At 38.1% G+C, this 24920-nt stretch overlaps 1 protein-coding gene across 1 annotated transcript in view; it reads right to left on the reverse strand.

The window, feature by feature from the left end:
- Nucleotides 1-583: 583 nt before the first annotated feature.
- The window catches only part of tbx15 (T-box transcription factor 15), an 80847-nt gene continuing 56510 nt past the window's right edge, over nucleotides 584-24920 (reverse strand). Inside the window, exons 7-8 of the mRNA XM_073045396.1 lie at nucleotides 6567-6664; nucleotides 584-2600 (exon numbers count right to left, since the gene is read on the reverse strand). Coding sequence (XP_072901497.1) covers nucleotides 1822-2600; nucleotides 6567-6664 — 877 coding nt within the window. The 3' untranslated portion in view covers nucleotides 584-1821. The remainder of the gene's footprint in view (nucleotides 2601-6566; nucleotides 6665-24920) is intronic.

Below are 24920 nucleotides of genomic sequence, written 5' to 3' on the forward strand. Positions count from 1 at the left end.
GCATACAGGGAGCTGTGTATTACACTGTGCCAATCTCCCTCGTTCCAATTAACAAGCATACTAAATACAGCCTGAACACTGACCACCATGCCAGTTGCCTAGCAGTTAATGGAACTATCCTGGATATTTCACTATTTCCAACTCAAATTAACCCTTTTGGCTTTCAGTGTAACAGAATCCATAGGACCAAAGAACTGCATCGCACAGAAAGTACTCTTTCAGAATATATTGTGTCTCTCCAAGCTGAAAGGGCAACAGTCCAACCTGATCTCTCCTTTGGCTTCTGTCTTGTAACCTTTTAGCTTATGACATTTCAAGTGTGCATCCAGTAATCTTATCCGACTCCACTTCCTTATCAGACGCCAAGATCCTGGAGATTTAATTTTCCTTAATGCTCCTTCATCTTTAATATTTGTCACTATGTCTCTTTGCTAAAATAAATTACTTCTTCCTTTCTACTGCAGCCGAGCCCCAAGTAATGTGCGCCTTGGATAAATAACTCCTCAGTGTTCCCTATTTCCAATTAGTTTGCTTATTCAATAATGAGAGCCTTTGTTTTAAAGGAACATTTTCACAAGCACAGTTTTATTCCCCACACATTTTAATTTGATTTACAGGAGCAGTTTACAGGGAGTTGCTTCAATACAGGCAAAATTATACAAGTTAGGGAAAGGTTCCATTGTTAGATTAGCAGATCCAAACACTTAGCACAAAAGAGTCACGGCTTTCCTTACATGTAATTCACCAAGTTCCGAGACTACTTTAGTAAGTGCTGATTCTTCTTTGGATGAACATATGTTGTCATGCCATCCAGAGATGAGAAGATTCCGTGTGCCTTCCAGCTATTGTGTAAGTCACGTCCAAACTAAGGGATTCAATAGGGCAGCCGAGTACACTTTATCACTCAAAGCTTTAATCCAAGGCATTTGTGCTTTGTTATTTGCGCAATACTGTGCCCATCTGGATCAGTGCAATATTTGCAAAATGTTCATTTAGTTCAAACAGTTGGTTAGAAGTAGAAAGGAAGAAAAAACAAAGTTTCAACATCAATAGGCTTTTCCAGCACTGATTAGAATGTTTCCATTTTCTTTCCAGGAGTGCTCAAATCCATCCATTATCTGAATTCTCTATGATCAAGTTAGGCATTTTACTTAACGAATAATACATGTTTGTAAAATTGCAAAAAGGGAAAAATAGTTTGTTTCTTAGAAACCAAAAACAATATTCTTCTCTTCAGGGCCTAACAAGGTTACTTTGGAATGGGTTGTTTGTGAAACACTACAGTTGCTGTAGAGGCCAAATGGAGATAATTCTGAACACAATTATGAGCTTGGCACGATAAAAGTTCAAAAATAGGATATAATACTTTAAAGAAATTCAAGCTTCTTTTACTGAAAACAAGACAAGATACACCGTTCATTATCAATGCAAATCACATTTGCCTCTGCAAGGGATAGGCATTATTCATTTTCTGGAGGTTATGCTGTTCCAGCAACAGATTCATTTATATGCTGTGTAACATATGTAAAAGGGCAAATATCCACAAGTTCTAGACAATGATAGAGACCCAATTACATTTATTTCTGTGTAGTGTATAGATAGGTTAGCTAAGGATTATTATCCCAATACACTACAGCTTCAAAGATCATAATGTCATGGGTGTTGTAGGGCACTTAAAGTGGGAAGATTACATTTAATGTGCTCTGTAGTCAATATTTCTACTTAACTGATACTGACATCAATCCACTATGGAGGCCCTAGTGCATAGTGCTGCATGTGTATGGACAGCGCAGGTAAAGATTTTATTTTTAAATATTGCCTTTATACCATATGAACCGACATTTGTGAAGAACTCCCTGGGACAGTCCCATACTGTCTGGCGTCACAAGCGTTCTGTGGCTGCTGGGTAGGAGTGGAGGCAATCACATGCATCCCATCTATTCCTGTGGACAAGAACTGTCTCTCGCTGAAGGCCCCGTTGGGTGAAGAGGAACAGAGTAAAGTGCTTTGGGATGCATTAAGTTTCTCAGGGCTGCCCGCCAGTCTGGGTGAGGCAGAGAAGTTGTAGCCATAAATATTATACGGGTTGTGTAATGAGAAGGCATTGTAGGAGCTCTGTTGGACATGACTACCACTAAACATGTGAGATGAAGAGGTGTTAGAGGCAGGACTTCCTGTCTGCATGACGTACTGAAACTGGGAAGCAGTAAATGATGGCAGCTGACTGCTGTAAGCATCCATCTTGTTGTTGCCTTGTAATGAAGAAGGTGTGGGTACTGCAGAAATCAATGAAGAAGTCCTCTGCGGAACGAATGTTTCTGCTGGTGGTTGAGAAGATGCACTAGGACCTTGTAACCGGTTGTATCCACCCTCAGCTAGAGCTGGGTAACTCTGCAAGGTGGCCATGTTGCCTCGAGCACAAGCTGGATATTCAGAGAGATTGAGGTTGCAGAGCTGACTCTCCCTGCAGCCAACATTGAAGGTATTGGGGGTGAGGTGGAATGCTGGTGGGGAGCAAGATGGAGACAGCAGATGGGAAGATGCTGAAGGGGATGGAGTTCCTGGGCTAGAAGTTGTTGGAGATGTTCCTGTACTACCTCCTGAAACCAAAACAGAAGTGTAGAAAAATTGAGAACATGTCAAAATAATTTCCAGTTCTACATGTTATGATGTCTTAACTCTATGGGGAAAGGTTACCATTTTAAACTAAAACTTTGTTCATCAGTAAAAGGAACTTACTTTATGTCAAGATAAAGTAAGAACGTAAAAACATAAGACAGCATGGAATGATCTTAAGTTATTTGATATATCAGTGCTCTTGGCTGAATAGACTCATAGACATTTGCTTAAGCTATCTAATCTCCCAAGAGACAGTTCTCAGTAAGTGGTTCCTGAATTTTCAAAGGCAATCAGATAAAATTCCAGCATTTTTCTCTATCCAAATATGAAAATGGTACTTTTGAGAAACCACATAATTTACACCTCTTCCTATTTTGATCCCTTCCCCCAAAATCCTCTCAGAAGGACCATTTTCTCCAAAGGCAATTTATCATTCCATCTCACACCTATAAATATCCACTCTCCTTTTCAATCGAACCCTCTTACATTTTTTTAATGCTGCATTTAATCAATGAACTATTAAATGCTTTTCCTTAGATTGCCCCAGAGATTCACACTGCAGAAAAAACACTTTTGTTTCTCTTACCTCATTTGAACTTCATATTTTAAAACCATTCTCCTCTGACCAATCCACAGCAGCTTTATTTTTATAACATCAAAGCTGACTTATTTGTTTTCTATTTAGAGATAAATTGGACTGGGCTTGTGCCATCCAGTTAGACCCGTGTGACCAATTAACCTACTAATTGGTCAACGTAGGAGAAAACTGGGAACATCCAGAGGGAACCCACACAGTCACAGGGAGAACACACAACTCTTTACAGACAGCAGCGGAATTGAACCCAGGCCGTTGGTGCTGAAATAGCATTAAACTAACCACTACTGCGCCATCCCCAAAGAATGAGTAATTTGGTTCTGTGAAGTCTTATTTCCATCCTGGAAGAAACAGCAGAAAATTGTGGGATGGAACTTGGTCTGCTTTGTGTGCCTATTTTACTGGCATGTAACAAACTCAACCAGGCTCCGCTGAATTTGTAATGCAGCCATGTAAAACAGTCACTGGGTCTGTTCCACTCATATCTGAAGGGCTAATGTCTATGGCCCCTCACTAAAACCCACCTGCAATAAAAATGTGAGGAGCCAAGTGTGTGCTATCCATGAGGCTTCACTAGTTCTCCAGAAATGGAGGCTATCTGAAAATGAATGTAGATAGTTTCCTGCAGGCGATCTCCTGTATGAGATTTGAGTTACATGAGGTCAGTAGACCTTTTCCCCGTATAATCCGTCACATTGTGGAAGATCCCTGCAATCCACCCAGCAAGGAAGTCAATCTCTTTTTAAATGCTGGCTCCTGGTTTCTGCACCCCAGCCCTCCTTGGCACAACTCACTCTTTTGTTTTCAATGCCACCTCTGATGTCAATGTTCTCCAGTCTTCCGTATAAACATTTATAATCAAAATTGCTTAGTCATCTCGTGGCTTTACAGACAAACCCATGTCTAAATGTAGAAAAAATTTTAAATGCTAGAAACCTGAAAATGCAGGAAACACTCCGAAGGCAGCATCAGTAGAAAGACAAACAGACACTTTAGCCTGAAAAGTTAACTCTTACCCTTTCCGCAGATGCTGCCTGACCTGATGCATGCTTCCAGATTTGTTGATTTCTATAACATCTGCAAGCACTTCCTCCTAATCTTCACAATCCTTAGCCCCCTTCTGTACAAATACTACATACTTCTGAGATAAATGGCAAACATTTCCTCAAGCTATATGCAACTGCATTTTCCAATTCCTGTTTTCAATCTACAAATTACAAAGAGACTTGCAAAATGACAATCATGCTCAAAGGTATTTTTATGGCAAATAGTGCAATAAAGTTGTGTTAGATTATTTTAAGATTTAATGATTAAAAACTAAACAATTAGTTTGAACAATCCACTAAGAGGCTGGGATGGAAAGGTGATAATTATCAAAGGAGAACTAATAGACAGTATTATCACATATTCAGAGGGTTGATGCAAAATCAAATCCTTTACCCTATACTCTAAATAAAAACTGGGTTCAATTCACAAGCTGGGAGAACTGACATTTCCTTCCTTGTATCATCTCTCAGAAATTTTATGAAATAACGTACTAATAGGGATGATTTTCAATGCAGCTTTGTGCAATGAACCCAAGGTCTGTCCTAGGAGACCAGACTGGGAAAAGACAGAATACTATTAGCCAGACCAAATATTATGGATTGTTAATAAAATACAGCATCTAACAGAATAAAGTAACTATGTAAGATGAATCTAAATATGAAAATAAATCAATCTGCCAACCTTGGATTAATTCCAATCCATGGTTGAGATCACAGCATTTTATTCAACTTTTGGCATTTGTACAATATTTTCCCAATGATATTTTTCAGTTTTTTTTCTATGACATCATAAAAGACTGTCTTAAGCAACAAGGATTTATTACATGAATAGAATGTGTCTGCAATTGAAAACAATGGGGAAGTGTGAGAGAAGTAAAACCATGCGTTGCTCTGGGCAGTATGAAATTGGCACACATAAGACACTCAATTGGCTTTAAACAGGACAAAAGCAAAAGCCAGATTTTGTGCCAAATAGGCCAAAGGACAAAATAGAACATTAATAAAATGCAACTTACTTATGAATACCAATACAATATTTCCATGTTGAATCAATTTTGATAATTTGGAGATTAAATTGCTTTTTAATATACTATAATCAACTGTGAATCTTAGGCTCCATACAAAACAATCAAGCATACTTCCATGTTTGCAAATATCATATAGAAAATGTTATCAATTTATTACATCATATAAGAGGAAGATAGAAATTCTTCCACCATTATTCCTCATGTGCTGTTGTTTGGACGATGCACTTTTCTGGGGATAAGGAAAACAGGAAATGAATGCAGTCTTGTTCTTGAAACTGATTTACATATTTTCTCTCAACTTGAGAATTGCAAAGGCCAGTGTGACAAATAGTTTAAAAGAAGAAAGAGGAAAATGTCTCCATTTAAAATGAAATAAATTTAGAAATGTTTTTTCTAATAGGCCTGTGCTGAATATATAATTTGGAACATATTTGGTGTCTACTTGGAGATTTCTGATATCTATATCATTATATCAAAAACCTGAAACTTTTTTTTTAATTTGAGGTGACACCTGCTGATATATACCACCAAGATGGAACGTAATTATACACTCCATATTATTATTGCCTGTAACCTCGCCATTGGGATTTTGACACCAGACAGATGAGCCTGAGGTTTGGTTATTCAATCTGCCTCTCAAACTCAGTGGCCAAAATTTTCTCAAGTCTCAGATTAGCTGACAACACTTCTACATTTCTGACAAAACAACAAAAAATTAGGGAAGACGTATCCTCATTCATCTCTTCAAAGCTGTTTGCTCAGCTTTAATTAGCTTCCAATTGGACAGAATTTGAAAGTGTTTAGAGAGTAGCAGAACATAGCCCCAACATGAAAGGGTGCTATCAACTCAGTGCATGGACAGATTGAAATAATTTGTTAAATGATGCAAGTTAATGAAACAGAAAGTTTATTACCACTCTGTACTTCGAGAAGAATTTGTTATCTTGCAATCTGGAGCAAACTATTTACTCAGAAGGTCAATTATGTTTCATTGCACAACAGTTATAATGTTCATTTGACAAGTGTCAACCTCAGCAATTCTGAATTTACTGTACAAAATACTTGAAACTTCAGTCTCTGTTATGATATCCTTTTTCTGTCAGCAGACCAGTAAAGAATTTCATATGCAATATGATTTCTCTAGAGAAGCAATTGGATACACAATCTAACAAGAAGCATGTTAAGGACCAGTTAGAGCAGTAATGAAAATGGCTATTACAAATTCTGTAGTCTAACAGGAAGGAAAACTAAATGGATTAAATTGTCTGGCTCATTTACCTTGCTGTTTTTGCATGTTGGTAAAATCTTCAAATGTGAGAGTCCGGACAGGAGGTCTCCAGAAGGCATATGTCTCCATGATGGCTTCTAAGCCAGTTCTGATCAAAAGAAAGCAAAGAGGAAATATAACTGTGTATAGCTTTAACACACACATCAATCTCCACACTGTCCTGTTTCCAGCTGGTGCATTTTTTTCTCACACTGTTCCTGTTAGATTTATGTTTCAACATTTCCCACAAAATCCATTCTTAACCTCTTAACCAGTCTATTTTCTAGGATGAAATCCCTTATTCTGGTGTTAATTCTTCTAAATTCTTAAATTGTGAAGGGAGGTTACTTAATGTTACAAGTTTTCCTTTATAATAGATTCAAAATTAAAATAATGTACAATTGGTATTCCATAATTCTTACATATTTTTCTCTCCACTTTAATCACAATCACTAAGTTTTATGAAGACGTTTCTCATGGTGTGTAATTCAGAGGTGGAACTATGGAGAGGATGTTGTTTAATGGTCACGCAGGTTTTCTATCATCAGCAGATACAATGGATACAATATGCCGCCAATCAGCATATTAAGTATTCAAAATTAATGCTTTTATTTACTATGTATTAATTCTCAATAATGATATTGATGTACATTGGGTCTCAAGTCAGTGAAAACAATGCCTGGCTCTGGAGGAATGCGGCGAACTGCCATAGTCAGAGACATCTAATAAAAATCTATCGTGCATCTTACTTTTTCCTCACTTCCAGCAGTCAATTGCAAATGATCCCATCATTCAGGCTGAGCACTCAACAATTCTCACAGACAATAAACTAGGAACTATTAAAAGAACACGTTTAACATTTTTACAGTTCCTAAGATAACAGAGTTTGCTAATCCATAAATCATATCTTGACATACGTAAGAAAATCACCTAGGTAGGCCTCATGCAATATGCATCAATGATCTGATATACTGACATATTAGTCGTGTGAATACTCCATAAGTTACAACAGTAAAGACTGACAGTGTCACTTTTATTACAGCCAGAACATCTGGGCCATTAAATGAAGGAAAGATTTTTTTTTAATAAGTGCAAACTGTGCTTGTGAAACAAGGTGCAGGCAATAGCAGAAGAAAACCTAATAAACTTCAATAGCAACTATCTAGGATATTATAAATTGTCCAAGAGCGATAGGTTAAGTAGTCCGAAGATCTTGGCGTGTCTGAAACTACAGCTATTTAACTTTCGATTTACGTAAATGTATAGTATATCTGACCTGCCCAACTAGGGTGAGGAGGTAGTAGGAGGGTGGGGATGACATTGAATTCGTCTTTTTGTTTTCCTGAAGGTTTGGGTAAGTACACTGTAATGAAAAGTGGCACAACACAATGGGCTGAAGTGCCTGTTTCTGCGTTGTACTGTTTCACTGCATGGTCTAAATGCTAAATGAGAAACGATTGGTTTCAGGACAATATTAAAACAAGAAAAGAATAAGAATGCATAGTGAATATTCTTTAAAACTAGAAGGTGTAAGAGGTGATACGAGGGCAAACTATTGGAGAGACAAGAGGAAAGGCAGAGGAAGAAGCAACAGGACGCAAAAGCCAATGGGAGAACACAAGGAGTATTCTAATGTGGGAGTCAGGTTCAAGGCTAATACAATTCACTGTGGCAATGCAAATAAGGTTGCAAGGGGAATGCAGAGAAGTATGAAAGATAGTTGAAAGGCAGCACGTGGTTGTGGCAACAGCCAGACTGTTTGTTTAAAAGTGACAATACCTGTAGCAGCCTCATACAGGTCAGATCAGAATACAGCACAACCTCGTTAAATATTTATGGTCAGTAATTTTTTTTATTGTGGCCAGTGATGATGTCAGTCCACAAAATCCAGGTCGATATTTATTCTGTAGTGCTTAATTTGATTCATTTTACATTGGGGAGGAGGAGGATTTCTATGTGAACCTACATCAATATATTTATCCATCAGTGCAGGGGTAAGTGTTTCACATCATGGGGATTCCTAGTACTGGCAAGGAAATAACTTGCCAACAGTAATCCAATTACTCAGTTACATCTGTTTCGTGTGTACCCTACGAAACAATTGAAGCTAGGCAGTGTAGGTTACATCTGTAATCCTTCCTGGAATAGTACATCATATTTTGATCATAATTTTCACCATGGAGACAGAGAGGCAGAGCAAATTCCAAGCAGCCAAGATTAATAGCAAGAGTAAAAAATATTTAATGTGAATTCTAACTGACATGCCAGGTGATTACCAGAAGCAAAATTATAGGTGATAATGGAGGACTTAACCATCATTCATAATTTTTTTCCTCCCAAAAACATCAACTGCTAACCGAAGAACTGAACTTCCACAAAGTCGTTTCAAAGATAACACATCACATTCATAATACCCATACTCAGAATCTTAAAGCAAATCTGTGTGTAATCAAACTCAGCCTAATTTTTAAATTTTGCCAGATAAGTTTCAAAGGGTTTCTGTTTTCTCTGTGCAGCCTGCACATTTGCTAGCTTTCATTCAGCAGGTAGTTTCACTTCCATTTAATCTATTCTACCAAAGCTCTATCCAATTAGAGAAGCCATCTATCAGTACCGTTCTCCAGTGTGTGTATGTTGTTAAGGCAAACACTACGGACCATATGGAATTGTAGTTGGGTTTGATTAGATGGCTGTGCTGGCTGCTTGTGTACTTTGAATTCAATATTTCTGCTGCTGACTTTGTTTTAACTACTGGAAGGTATAATATAAACAGCAATTTAGATCAGCATAATTGATTTCCATGCACTACAGGTATTTTGAAGAAATGTCATTTGTCAGAATTAAATAAATACTCATAATCATAATGGAAGATCTATATCACATTGCACAAGAGGGAAAACCAAATTTACATACTGTACAACAAATTTACATAAAATTCTTAAGTTTTTTTGAAAAGTATTCATGATTGTTAAACATCATTCTTCAACGTGAGGGTAAAGTAGAAAGAAATGAAATACCATACAAAGACATATAAAAGTGACTAATTAGTTAGATGGAAAAAATAATCAGGTGCTGAACAATACAATAGAAATAAGAACAATTTAATTATTTTAAACATAATAAAGCAAGCAATTCTTTATTAAATTATGCACAGATCAAATATTTCAATAAACTGCAATTTCATTAATATTCAGAAATACATTGACTTGGAATTTCCATTGGCTTATGTTGCTTTCAAAGAAAATAGGGGAAATCAACATATAATGTCAAGGAATTTAAGCATAAAATATGCTGATAATAAATTAAGTTTCTGTAATCTGTAATTGTAGCTTCAAAAACATTGTGCTAGAAATTGATCTTCCTCCAGAAATAAAGAAAATGGCCAGTTCCTGGTTTTTTTTTCCCCGTCAGGGTTTTAGGATCCCAAAAACTGAACTGCTGTGAATTGACACAAACGAGCATTAAGCCCTTTGTAAGATTTTTAAAATATTACTATATTGATGAAACTAGCATAATCCACAAATATTAGTAAAATTTTTGATTTTAAAAAATCATAAGACACGGGAGCAGAATTAGGCCTGTGTCGTTCCGTCACTGCCGATTTATTATAATGAGTTCCATTCTGGCTAAATAAATTCCTCCTCATCTCTGTTCTAAATGGACATCCCTTGATTCTGAGGCTGTGCCCTCTGGTCCTAGACTCTCCCACTACAGGAAACATCCACTCTCTATCTGGGACTTCCAATATTTGATAAGTTTCAACGAGATCCCACTCATTCTTCTAAACTCTACTGTGCACAGAGTCATCAAATGCTCCTCATATGCTAACCCTTTCATTTCTGGGATAATTCTCGTAAACATCCTCTGGATTTTCTCTAATACTAGCACATGTTTTCGTACATAAAGACATACAACAAGTGACTAATTAGATGAAAAAATAATCAGGTGCTGAACAATACAGTAGAAATAATAACATTTTAATTTTTTTAAACATAATAAAACAAGCACTAAAACTAAAACTGCTCACAATACCCCAAATGTGGTCTGACCAATGCCTTATAAAGCCTTGGCATTATATCTTTGCTTTTATATTCTAGTTCTTTTGAAATAAATGCCACCAATGCATTTGCCTTCCTCACCACTGACTCAACCTGCTAGTTAACCTTTAGGGAATCCTGCACAAGGGCTCTCAAGTCCCTTTGCATTTCTGATTTTTGAATTTTCACAACTATTTAGAAAGTAGTCCATGCCTTTATTCCTTCTACCAATGTGCATGACCATACACTTCCCTATACTATATTCCACCTCCCACTTCTTTGTACATTCTCCCAATGTGTCTAAATCCTTCTGCAGACTCCCGGATTTCTCAACACTACCTGCCCCTCCAACTATCCTCGTATCATCCACAACCTCGGCCACCAAGCAATCGATTTCATCATCTACATCATACGTATAACATGAAAAGAAGCAATCCCAACATCAATCATTGCGGAATACCACTAGCAACTGGCAGCTAACCAGTAAAGGCCCCTTTATTCCCAGTCTTTGCCTCCTGAAAGTCAGCCAATCTCCTATCCATGCTAGTAACTTTCCTATAATACCATCAGCTCTTATCTTTTTAAAAAGCCTCATGTGCAGCACCTTGTCAAAGGCCCTCTAAAAATCCTAGAAGGGAACATCCACTAACTCTCCTTTGTGAATACTGCCTGTAATTTCATCAAAGAATTCCAGCAGATTTGTTGAATAAGATTTCCCCTTAAGGAAACCATGCAGACCTTGGTCTACTTTATCAAACGCCTCCACCTCGAAATCTCATCCTTGATAATGGACTCCAACACCTTCCCAACCAATTAAGTCAGGCTAACTAGCCTATAATTTCCTTTCTTCTGCCTCTCTCCCTTCACAAAGAGTGAAGTGACATTTACAAATTTCCAGTCCTTCAGAACTATTGCAGAATCTACTGATTTATTAAATATCATTGCTAATGCCTCCACAATCTCTTCAGCCAACTTTTTCAGAACCCTGGCGTTTAGTCCATTTGGTCCAAGTGACATACTGACCTTCAAACTTTTCAGCTTCCTAAGCCTTTTCTCCTTAGTAATAGCAACTGTACTCACTTCTGCCCCCTGACACCCCCGAAGTTCTGGCACACTGCTAGTGTCTTCCATGGTGAAGACTGACACAAAATACTTAAGGTTTTCCACCATTTTTTTGTCCCTCATTACTACCTCTTCAATGTCATTTTCCAGTTAAAGAATGGCAGGATATTAACTAGTCCCTATTGAAAGGAATAACCATAAAATTAAACTGGTAGACAGCATTGATTTTAGATGACAGTTCTCTGTGTCCATTTACCTCCAGTACTAGTTAAGGTGCCAGTGAGCTCAGGACCAAAGTCATTAATTTAATGAGTCATACTGTTTCTACTTGCTTATTCCTTTTGTCAGAATTGCAAAGGCTCCACATTAATGACTTTTCAAGTCAGTGTTAAACCCATGTTTAGCAACACTATCAGTGTAATGCCTTTTCTGTGTATCTCCCATGAGATAATCAGACTCCTAATCAAAAACAAAGGTGTAGAGGAATGGAAAATGGGAGTTCCTCCTCCTTGCTTTAGCACTACAACCAAATATAATTTTGAATGCATTTATACCCCAGCCTTACCATCAAGGATCAACTGGCATCACAATCAGCACAAATTGACAACCTCCAAACTGATGGGATTCCTGAGAAGACTTATTTGGTATCTGTGGTTTGTTAGTTCAATGCAGTTGAGACTCTGGATGGGCACAAATGAACACGCAGAACCACTAACCTGTTAATCTGCTGCATGTTTGAGTAGTGTGTTCATCTTCCAACCCTAAAACTTAAACCTAACTTCAATTTGCACTCCAGAAGTGCAGTGTGTAGAAATTCCAGCTCGAAACTGAAGCAGCATAATCAACTCAGACAAGCAGTGCCTCAAAATCCCATCCTCACTTTTGTCACAACTTTGCTTCTTTTCGTTAGTTTTTTTTATCTCTTTCTGCATGAAGTCTACTTTTTTTTCCCTACTTGGTGTAAATCGTTTCGTATGTTGTAGAAGAACAACAAAAGATTTTGGCAATTTTGGCAGTTTAATCGCTTCCACATGCATCCTGTATATTAGGGAATTCTCTTTCCGCTTCCATCCTCAAATATTTTGGATTTGAGAAGAGCTAGAGTTTTTTTTTATTAAATGTGTTTTAATGTCATTCATTCCAACCCAGGCATTCTCAATTTTTGTTTGCTTTCTGCATGTGGTATGTTATTTCTGTCTGTGCATCAACTGTCGTGCTGGGATTGGTACAAATGAGCAGGGCTCTAGGGAGGAACCCAGTACAAGCCTGAAACAATGTGGGTTGAAAGATTCAGTTCAATTCTACAACACAAGCCTGTTTTTTCTCCCCCAGATATGTTGATGTAATTAAGTCAGTGAAACACATATTCAGGAAAGTCAGTCACATAGCAAGGTTTCAATTCCCAAACTCCTTAAACTATTGATAATCAGAATCAGGTTTAGTATCACTGGTAAATGTCATGAAATTTGTTGTGATGTGGCAGAGGGGAAAAAAGGGAAAAATAGTGAGGTAGTATACATGGGTTCATTGTCCACTCAGAAATCTGATGGCAGAGGGGAAGAAGCTGTAACTAAAACAATGAGCTGGATCTTTACTCGACTGCAATGTCATTTCCTGTTTAATGTCAAATCAACTACTACATATCTGGGAATCTCTTGCATAACTTTTTTAGTGTTTAGTTCTCTGAGTCAACCAAATAATTTGTTATAATTTTTAAATGCATTATTTAAGGTTTTGCTTATATTGTAGTAGAACTGACAACAACAATCAGATCTCCATGCATACATTGTTTAATCTCAGAAATCGTGAAGGTGTCCTCAGGAAATGATCCTCCAAAGATTGTATTCTTTGATTGTTTTCCGTGTCATAATGAAATGAACCCAATGAACTGACAAATATTTCATCTCTTTGAAAACTGGTCCTGCTGTGTTGTAAAACAAACCGCAAATGTTAGCTTTGTTCCCCAAGTTGAGAGTTGGGTTAATATGTTATTGAATCCTATATTAATACTTAGCAACAATCTAGTCCTAAAATACTTTTGTACCTGAATTGTAATTTCATTATTGGAATACAGTATTTAAAATAATCATTAAATATAAATATCAAGTTTAACCCTGTTTCAACCATTTTGTTTTAGCCTTTGTCAAGAACTTAAAACATCAGTTCAGGTTTGACTATCTCCATCCTGATTTGCTGTCATAGAAAGCTTTCAATATGATTGATAGCTTGACAACATCATGACCACCAGAGTCCAGCGATCCATTAAGTTTCTGTCTGATACCGTTTAACATCAGAAAATGTGAAGCCTGCACTAAGGAAACCACTAAATCTTTCTTTGAGATAAGCATGGTTGATTTGATCCTGACCTAGGCTAATGAACACTTTATATTTTAATATATTTGATGTCTTCAAATTTTAAAGCAGAAACACTTTGCTTTTCTAACTAATTTAATGTCAGTTAGAAAAGTAATGCATTTCTGCTGTCAAATTTGGTTTACTAACTTTGAATTTGATTTCTTGTCAGGAAATCACACCTTGCCTCCCAAGCCTCTACTCCCCTCCCACATTGCCCGGCAATCTTCTTTCCTTCAAGTATTTTATTTTGTCCTTCCTCATTCTTCCTCTCAAAACGCAGCACTCTGTATTTCCATGCACAAATTTCAGCTGCCCATGTCCTCTTGAATGCTATGAATGCTCTCCTCATTTGCCCAGAACAGTGTGGAAGTAGATATAACAACAACAGCATGAAGAGGCATTTTGATTAACATCTGACCAGGCAGAGAATGGAGGGATTTAGACCATGTGCAGACAGACTGTTTTAGTTAAAATTAGCATGTTTGGCACAGACGTTGTGGGCTGAAGGGCCTGTTCCTATGCTGTACTTATCCACATACTAACTGCACATCAGTGAATACGTGTGGCATGATTTTACTGTCAATTGTTCCTTCTATAGCATGCAGCTGATGAGAGGAGACTGACTGGGCAGTAATTTCTGGTTCATCACATATCTGCCAAGCCATTTTGAGTAAAATAAAGTTACAGTCACTCCAAAGGAGGAGGGACTGAGAATACCTTATTCCTTTCTTGTTGGAGAATGGCAGGATGAAGAACGAACAAACAATATATCCTACCTCACGATCAACTCATATTGCCAAAGGCAGATAGGAAAATAATCTATGCATTAACATCAAAACATAATTTATGAATTATAATTCAATTAAGTATTTATTGTGTGCTTTCCATCATGGGCTGCTTATCAGGTTATCAGTGAATTGCAACAATATAAATTAATTCCATTTGGTGCAAGTACATTTCTAGAGACCCAGTTAACTTCTTCCATCTAAATGGATGATAGCTATCCATCGAATAAACCCTCAAAAGCTGACAGAATTCATTAATAACGAGAACTAGTTCTCAGAATCTATCTTTCAAGACCTGAATGGAAAATAAATGCTACGTTTAAGAGGTGGACACAGCACAACTATTCAAATGGAAAGATAGTCACAAAAGAACAACCACTGGAAAATTTGGTCAAGTCATTCTTAACAACGGGTTTAAGCATCTTTAAGAGACTACAGTTATTAACTTGAAAGGAGGAAAACCTCGCAGACCACGGAGAGAAGGCTAAAAAATCTGATCAGCTTAATTGGTGTTACAGAATGGGTTTAAATGTCAAAGTAGGCCTGGTAACTTATTCAACAGTAATTGCATTTTACTTTGGAAATGTTAGCTTATTCATAATATTACGTTAAGGATTTCCTCTTTACATGCATCATGTTTCCTAGTTTAGTCAAGTACCCAGTACTATTTGATATCGTAGTGAAAACTGTAAACAACAAACGTTTATCCAATGACGGAAAAAATGCATATGAATTAGTACTGACAACAGTTCTGGTGTCAGTGCTTATTGAAAATAGACACAGTAACAACTGGGACCAGTATCCTAAAAAAAAAGTTGGATTCTGAATGGAAAAAAAGTTACCAAGTATTAAACTTTGATTTATATATTGTCAAAAAATTTCTCTTCTAAAAAGGAAATTGAAAACTGAAATATTTTCAAAATGTTTCAAATTAATACGGTAGATACTGCAAATTATCCAAAACCTGAAAATCTTTATTTATCTGCTTTAGGCATGACATATTTTACACTGGTACCATTTCTCCAAAGTTTATTGAATATCAACTTGCTACATCCTCTTTTTCCTGGATGGCATAGTTATGTCCATACCGTCCCCTGAATAACTCGTAAATGTCTGAGTGTGGGCCTACGACTTTGTAAGGACAGAAATGTAGTCACATCCTCCTCTCTCACCCAAACCAGTGAGTAATATTGATCTCTTATGTTCCAACCAGGTGATCAGCCAACAGTGCATAGATTTTAATGATGACAGAGAAAGAAATTCAAGTTTTCATTTTAATTCCTGTAGTGTCAAAGAAAATATTATTTTAAACCAATGTGAATGTGGTCACTTGAAACGTGGGATACCATCAGGTGTAAGGAACACCTGATTGCTACCAGATTAATACTAGCTTGTACAGCAGAAACATACTGTACATATCAATTACTCAACATTTAAAGTTATGAAGCAGTTAAGTCATTTCTTCAGATGTCTGTCTATGGCTAGAAAAACATTCCGGTACAGTCGGTACTGGTTATTTCAAATAGCTTTCAGCACATTAAAATCAATTTCGGAACAACAGATTAGAAACAGCTTTTATCACAATCTGTCATGACAGCACTATGGGCAGGACATTTTCAAATTCATAAGAATCATTAAAAACTGCTGCACAATTTTGTTTTAGGACAGTTTGTACAATCTTCTCATACACTTGTAACCCCCTGGGACATCTGGCTCTATATTTTGTAACTATATTAGAAACTAGTTTCAGTCCAACATGAACTTCATAGTATTTTCAATATACTAGTAATTTTAAAAAGATGGGAATTTTATTTAGCCCGTCAGAAAATTCAGAATTACAACATGGAGCTGGAAATTCAATTTCAAAGTTCAATCATCGCAAAATCAAACTCAAATAATGGGAGTGCTCAACAGGTCAGGCAGCATCCACCAAAAAGAAACAATTCATTCACATTTCAGGTTGGTGATCTTTCATCAGAGATCTGCCTCCTGGCAGGAAAAAGAGATGAGAGAGGAGTCCAATGCAAAGCACCATATGTTCCACATGGCTCACAAGCTGAGAGCACAGCTTCCACTCATAGGAGTCTGAGTTAGGAGAGAAATTATTCAGTGCAAGAATGAGATCAGGCAGGAGATGAAAGAGGGTGTGGTGAAGGAAACTGTACATATCTCCATTAGTGCAGTTACTCCATAACTGTGGTTGGATGTGGACTGAGAGGAGAAGATATAGTCAAGGTAGGATAAAATTAACATCCTGGACTAAGTAGAAGTGGGAACATATGTGGCAATACTGCATATAAATCTGAAGAAGTAGATCGAAATAGGCTGTGTGCGCTTGGGGGACACAAGGAGAAATATCTGGAGGACATGACTTTCTGAGCAATAATAATCTGATGTGATGGGACAGAGATATGAGGTATCAGAATGTTGACAAGTTCCCTGAAAAGTAGACAACAACAACAAAGGCATCCACCCTTGTCAACAGGTTTGATGACACTGGTGGTACTGGTCCTTAATGAGCAGTGGGCAGAATACTTAGAGGAGGTTAGATGAGAAGGAATGAGATTTAATAATGAATAAAGAGGGTGGTTAAGAGGCAAGGAAGAGGTAGACAGGTGGATTATAAACTGGTAAATTTTAAATTGGTCAGTTATTGTCACATGGACTGAGGCACAGTACAAAAGCTTATCTAGTAAACCATGATGCATTCATTACAATGGTTCATTAAGGTAGCACAAGGTAACACAATAGCAGAGTGCGGAACAATGTGTTACTGAACAGAGAAGGTGCAGGCAGACGGTAAACCGCGAAGTCACATCGAAGTAGATTGTGAGGTCAAGAGTTCATCTTGTCACACTAGGGAATCCTTCAATAATCTTATAACAGCAGTGTTGAAGCTGACCTTGAGACTGGAGGTGCATGCTTTCAGGCAGAATACAGTTTGAGCAAATAAATAGACATGAAAGTGAAGTCAATGGAAGACTTTTCCATCACACTGGGTTTGAGATATGAACTTGAAAATGATGCTGAACTCTGATGAAAGGTCATAAACCTGGAATGTTAACTTTCCCCTACCTGATCTCATGAGTATTCCCAGCATTTTCTGTTTTTGTTTCAGGCAGCCAGCTTCTGCAGTACATTCCTCATAGAGTTTAATCATTGTGTCCCTTGTTTATAAAAACAAGGATCATAATTTCACAAGATTAACTTCTTTCATTTTCACAATGAACTTTAAAACTAAGCTCAACAGTGGAACTGTGTCTCTTTTTTGCTATTATGATCAGCATATTTATTCAAACATGTAATGATATCAACAAGGACATGAGGTAGAGTTGATGTATCCAAAAGTGCAGTGAAATAGATTTAATACATAAACACACATGGTCCTAAAACTGCCATTAACCTGGCATCGCATCTAATTATGTAAACTTGCACCACCTTTCCAAGGAACTAATCTCATACTGCTCGGCTTTACACTGGCTGCAGTATGAAGCCACCCTGCGATATAGGCATTTATTTCATAACTTTATTGAGAAACTTGGGATCTCAGGTGATCTGCTGCCCTTACTCTGAAAGTCTACCAATGTAATATTTTCAAACCAAATCCAGGTCCTTAATAACAACAAACTAAATGGCATAGGAAGTGGAGGGAGTCAGTCTGACACCACTTTTGGTTTTAACCCCACTTGAAATGTTAATCCAATGAGGAACCAGACTTGATTTACAAAGCGTTCATATGATCCTTCCAGGTAATTTGCAAAAGTACCTAAAATTAGCTTTAATAACTTAAGCCACTGGGAGGGAGTACTTCTCTGTATTCCTGCATACCACTTTCTATAGACAAGACCACCACCATTCCAGCCAGGCAAGGTAACTAGAGTTCAGCCTGTTAGCAACCCAGGTACCAGAGTCTGAACAGTCACTGCCAGTAATTGCAATGTGGTCAAAGATCTATACTGCACAGAAACGGGCTTTTTAGCAAACACCTCCATGCTGACTCTACATTAATCCCTTCTATGCCTCGCCTATCGAAGTATTTGTCTAAAAGCCTCCTAAACATAGTAATTATATCTGATTTAACCACCTCCTCTTGTAGTGCATTCCAGACATCATTGTTTAAAAATCTTACTCCTCAGTTCCTCTGCAAAGATCCTAAAGATATTAAAGATTATTTGTCACATGTACATCAAAACATACAGTGAAACACTGATTTGCATTAACAACCAACACGGTCTGAGGATTGTACTGGGGCAGACTGCAGGTACTGCTGTGCTTCCAAAGCCAGCCTAGCATGCCCACAACTGACTAACCCTAACTGTATCTTTGGAATGTGGAAGGAAACCAGAGCACCCAGAGGAAGCCTACACGGTCACGGGAAGAACATACAGACAGCAGAGTGAATTAAATCCTGATCAGTGATCACCGGTGCTCTAAAGCAACTGCACTACGCTTCCAAGCTTACCTCTCATCTTAACTGTGTTTTTGATACCAAAGCCATGGGGAAAAAGAAGATTTGACCATCTACCCTATCAATCTCTTTCATAATCTCTAACATGTTATCACTCAGCCTCCTTCGCTCCCCAGCACAAGCATGTCCTTCCTACAGCGTATCTACCAGAAATACACACGGTTCTTTTTAAGTGTGGCCCACCCAGCATTTTGTAAATTTGCAACATAACATCCTAACTCTTATACTCTGTACCCCATAACCATGCTCTACACCTTCATCGATTCACCCATATTGCCTCTTTCAGAGAAATATGAATTTGGACCCCAGGGTCTCTCTGTACCCTACCATGTCCTACCCCTATTTGGCTTCTCAAAATGGATCACCTTGGACTTGTTGGGATTAAATTCCATCTGTTAACTGACCTGTATTCAGCTGTAGGCTTGGACTACCTTACTCTCTATCTATACCACCAATTTGTGTGTCATCTGCAAAATTACTAATCATGCCTCCTACACTTACAACCAATGTGTTCACATATCCCAGAAATATCCGAGGCCCCAACACTGATCTCTGGTGTACACTACTAGTCACAGACTTCCAATCAGAAAAACATCCATTCACTTCTCTGCCTCCTGTCAGCAAATTAGTTTCAGATCCTTGCGTTGGATCACATGTACCCTGAACTTCAGGATCAGTCTACCATGTGGGACCTCATCAAATGCCTTACTGGAGTCTATGCAAACAACTGCTGCCCTGCCTGACCACAGTGCAGGACAACACCTTATACCAGTTTGTTACCTCCTCAAAGCTCAAATTATCCACGCTAACTATCCCTAATCAGCCTCTGCTTTTCCAAATGAACATGAGATCCCCTGCCTTATAATTTTCTCTAGCAATTCTCTTACTACTGATGTAAGGCTCACCAGCCTATAATTACAAGGCTTATCCTTGCTTCCCTTCCCTTGGTGAACACAAGCATTAGTATTCATTTAGGACCCTGCCCACATCCTTCACCTCCACTAAAGATGCTGAGGACTGGCAATAGAAATTCAGCCTTTGGGCTTCTAATTATTCTGCATACATTTTAGTCTCAAATCAATTGTCACCTTATGAATAAGCCAAAGACATTTTCTGAAGCATGTTACCAGACTGTCCACAAAGAAAGGACTTGAATTCAGGAAGAATTTTGTTTAATAAACACACTATATCCGAAAATGCTCTACAACCAAGTGTTGCTCTGAACCAAATTCAATAGTTATAACACAAAGGGATGACAGCTGAGATAACTAGAGAGTACGTAGGCCATGCTGTAAGATGGACTCAGTATTCCCAGTATACTGTGTGATTAGACTGTTGAGTAGAGCTCAACTGGAAGTGTATGCCTGAATCTCTGTACTAAGGCTGGAGTAAACAGCTGGTATTAAATGCTCTAATACTGGCAGCACTAATTCAGGCTCCTGAAAATCTCTAGTGATCAGCATCAAGTAGAGTTGTCCCAGACCTTTTAAAGGAAAAATAGGCTATATCTGCAAACAAGGATGAATTTCTTACACAGCTGGGGAAACACTGCAATGCTGAGGGTGAGATGACACATTAGTTCTGCTGCAGAAGTCCCAGCTGAAGACTGAAACAAAGCTGCCTATAACGTTGACTTGATCTTCCAAGGGCGATGCCTCAAATCGACAGCATCCATCTTGGAGGGCCCTCACCATCCAGGAAACGTCCTCTTCTCATTGCTTCCATCAGGGAGAAGGTACAGGAGCCTAAGGACACTCACTCAATATTCTAGGAGCAGCTTCTTCCTCTCCACTGTCTGATTTCTGAATGGTCCATTAACCCATGAACACTACCTCACTATTTTGCTCACTTTTTGCAATTTAGTTACTTTTTAAATATATTTCTTATTGTAACTTTGTCATTTTTATGTATTGCACTATATTGCTGTCACAAAACAACAAATTTCACGACGTTTGTTCGCGATAATAAAGCTGATTTTGATTCTGATGTGTAGGCCAAAGAAATAGTCGATCTGTTGGCAGAGTTGCCCAAACCTCTAAATGAAGTTTGGGCAACCCAATTCCAACCTGACAGCTGGCTTTGAAGGAAGCTTGGAGGCTATACTTTCCTGCAGGAAGGAGGTAAACTTGTTTTATGGACCAAAAGTCAGGTATAGCTTAATGGCCATTGTTTCAGCTTCTGTTACACCAAGAGTAGAGGCCAACCAAAGCTAGCACTGCAGTCGCTACTCACATGGCCTCAGGCACCAGTGATGAACAGGGCTCTGCCCACAACCAACAGCCAAGAACCTCTTCTGCAATATCTCAGGAGGTTCTTACGTACCAACGGAAGTGAGCAGTATCTGTTCCATGGAGTGCAGATTTGCTGCTCTCAGTGTGGCTTCACTAAAGTTCTACCACAGGTGCTACCCGTGTTTGTCAGCCAGGCTCTTGGGTCCAGAGGGCATCGCTCCAGGCCCAAACATAATGGATGTTATGCTTTGAGGCCATTTTCTGCCTCCTCCAGTCCAGATCAGAGACTGCGCAGCCCTTGGTGTAGGGCGCAGGAATAGATAGAGACACGAGGAAGGCAGCTGGCAGAACAAGAGGTGAATAGTAAGTACATCTGTTGCTCATTGTTTGGTTTATTTAATGGTGCAAGAAGAAAAATGCCGTGGAAAGTGGGTTGTGTGGTGTGCTTCAGTGTTTTTGATTAAGGTACACTAATGAGAAGAGACAGAAGGAGAATCAAGTGGGAGCTGCAATGACTGCGCTTTTCTAGACTAGAATATTCAAGAGAATCATTTGATTCCTAATTGATGGCAGAGGTGTCTCTGACATGATTTTCAGCCTTCCTGCTCGTCCTCCTTTCCCCTTTCCTGTCACTCAGACTTTGGCAACCACATTAGTGCCGGGTTATAGAAAATGACACAAGCAATTACACATTGTCGAATCTTTAGGGCTGCAATGGAATGCACCTCCACATGTTACCAAGCAGACGAATTGCTGCTTCAAGGCGCTTACTGTGTGCTCAGGGATCAGCTGCGATTAGATGTAGTATTGTAAGAGTTATAATGCTAGGCTAGTAACCCAGAAACTGAGAGATTAACTAATAAACTGTGAAATAGAATTTGGTAATTTACTTACCTGGGAACAGTCAAAAAGATTGCTAGATTATAATTAGGACTGACTAATATTCTTTGAATGAGTTAATCTGCCACTTCCTCCTGTTCTATCACTCAAATGTAATTCACAATGTGTAATATTCTCTCGATCTTATTACTCACATCCCCAGAACAAATATTCTTGAAACTCAGACTGTTACTGCTGCGCTAATCTCCCAGTTCACAGGAATCCCTCCTGCCAGTCGGTCAGCTGAGTCCCCACCCTTCTTGTATTCTGATTTTCTGAACAATTGGTTACTGAGTTCTGCTACTTGTTCTCGATATCCTCTCGACTCACTTACATCCTGACCAACAATGTCACCTTGCTTATGTGTATTATTAACATTTGAAGCTGTGCCTTCCTTTTGCTCTAAAAGCTATTTATACATTGTTCATCCTTTTTCTTTGGATTTACTGGGTTTTTTTAATGCCAGACTATTTACATTATCCCTTCAGTTTAAAAGTTTACACCAGCCTTCATATAAGTGCGTGGTGCTGTAAAAATACAATTGTTCTACATTGCTGATTGGAGGGTATACCAGACTATGCAAATTATAATTGATGCACTGAAGTATGCAACAACTATTTTATAACTGAACTGCAGATTCAGTCTTTTCAGTTGACCAGTTTATGAGAAATGTTTTTTGGGGAGAAACCAAATTAGTACTCATTTAAATACACAGAGAAAAAAAAAACAATTATTCCATCATCTGCTAAGTTTGTTCCTGTAATCAAGCTATCATTAACATTGCAATAAAGGCAATGAGACTATCAACACTTACTGTTATTACAAGGTGAATTACTCAGCAACTTCTGGTTTCTGCCAATGCATACAGAAGTATGGAAATCCAAGGGTACTGCCAAAATGATCCTGGTGCTTCCCTGGTTATGCTATTGCAGTGCCCACCGATAGATAAAGCTTTGAAATGAATGCAATGCCACCTACTTGAACTTGCTCACTAGTTCCGCACTAAGGATGTCTTAAAGTTAGAGCGTTCAGCAGTGAATGAATTTTTTTAAATGAGAGTCAGTTCTGAACATCATCTGCTCTAAGATTAATTTTATACATATGGTGTGAGGTTTGCTTAGAATTTGTTTCAAGTGAAAATAATTATTTTTTTTAAACAGCATCTCTTTCCTTGTGCTAATTAATACCTATACATTTTGCGGTCTCCATTTCACTTTCTGGCTACTACTCAAATATTTCCTGCTTTGCATTCACTGATTTTGATTCCATTTAGGATTATTCTATAACATTATAAGTTAGGGAGATTTACTGTTTTATAGCAGACACTGAACTCAATATAACTAGCAATTTAATATGAGTTAAAACCTCATGGCCAATGCAAGCCAAATTTCTTCAGCACTTTATGGCAATGTGGAGGTATGGAGAGATATTTTAATATAGAAAATAGGTGAGGTACCACTCCCCCCCTCCAAAATTGCAATATCAAGTTTGAAAATGCAACCAAGTCAAATTTTTAAGCTGAGGATTTTTTGGGGAAAAAAAATCACATTGGCACTATCATTTCAATGCAATGTAATACTATGTGAGCATCTTGCAAAGGAGCATCATATGATAAATAACAAGCTGCATTATATGCTGAAGGAAGTCAACAAGACAGGAAGTATTTAAATGGAGAGTAATAAATGGGCTGAATGGCCTAATTCTACTCCTATGTATTATGACCTAAGCAGTCGATATTTTGGATTGGGTCCCTTCAAATGTTTTTTTTTGTTTTGTGCAGAGTTTTCAGCATCTTCAGAATCTCTTGTGTTTATGAAGTTGCATTATATATCATCTTTACTGTACTGAAATATCCCAGAAATATGATTAAACAAAATATGCCACTGAGGAGATACGGGGATGGGTCACCCAAAACTTGGTTAAAGATACACTCATTCGGGTGCATTTGAAAAAAGATTAAGGTCAGGAGGAAAAGAGTTTAGGGAAAAAATCCAGGTCTTTCTGCCTCAAGCAGCTGAAGAACGTGTCCACCAACAGTGACACGGTTAAAGTCACAGATGAGCCAGAAGCCAATGTAGAGAAGCTGGTTGACCTTATCAAATGTTTTAGGACAAGGATGGATTGAGAGATTAACAACAGAGGGACTTTAAAAACAAAAATGCAATTTTCAAAGGTGAAAATTTGTTTATATGAGAGCAAATGAGGATGAGCAGAAATTAGGGTAATAGGCCATATGACAGTGAGTTGGGTTGAGGTCATGAGAGGAAATAGAGACTGGCTAGGGTGGGAAACAGCCAAGCTTTAGACAAATGGGGACAGAAAGGAGGGGATATGGATGGTTTCAAGATGGAGAAGAAGTGGTTGGAAAGACAAATTTAACAAAAGTGGCGGAGTTTGAGGATCAGATAGTTGTTAGGATGAGGGATGGTTAGAAACTGGAGTTGATTTGGACGAATTTACTGTTCACTGGATGTCCGACACGCAGATTGAGCATTTCGACTCGGAGTGGCAGACGGGAGAGGTGGTGGGGCGGTAGATAGAGCTGTAT

This window comes from Hemitrygon akajei, chromosome 5, assembly GCF_048418815.1.
Source record: "Hemitrygon akajei chromosome 5, sHemAka1.3, whole genome shotgun sequence".
NCBI classification, from domain to species: domain Eukaryota; kingdom Metazoa; phylum Chordata; class Chondrichthyes; order Myliobatiformes; family Dasyatidae; genus Hemitrygon; species Hemitrygon akajei.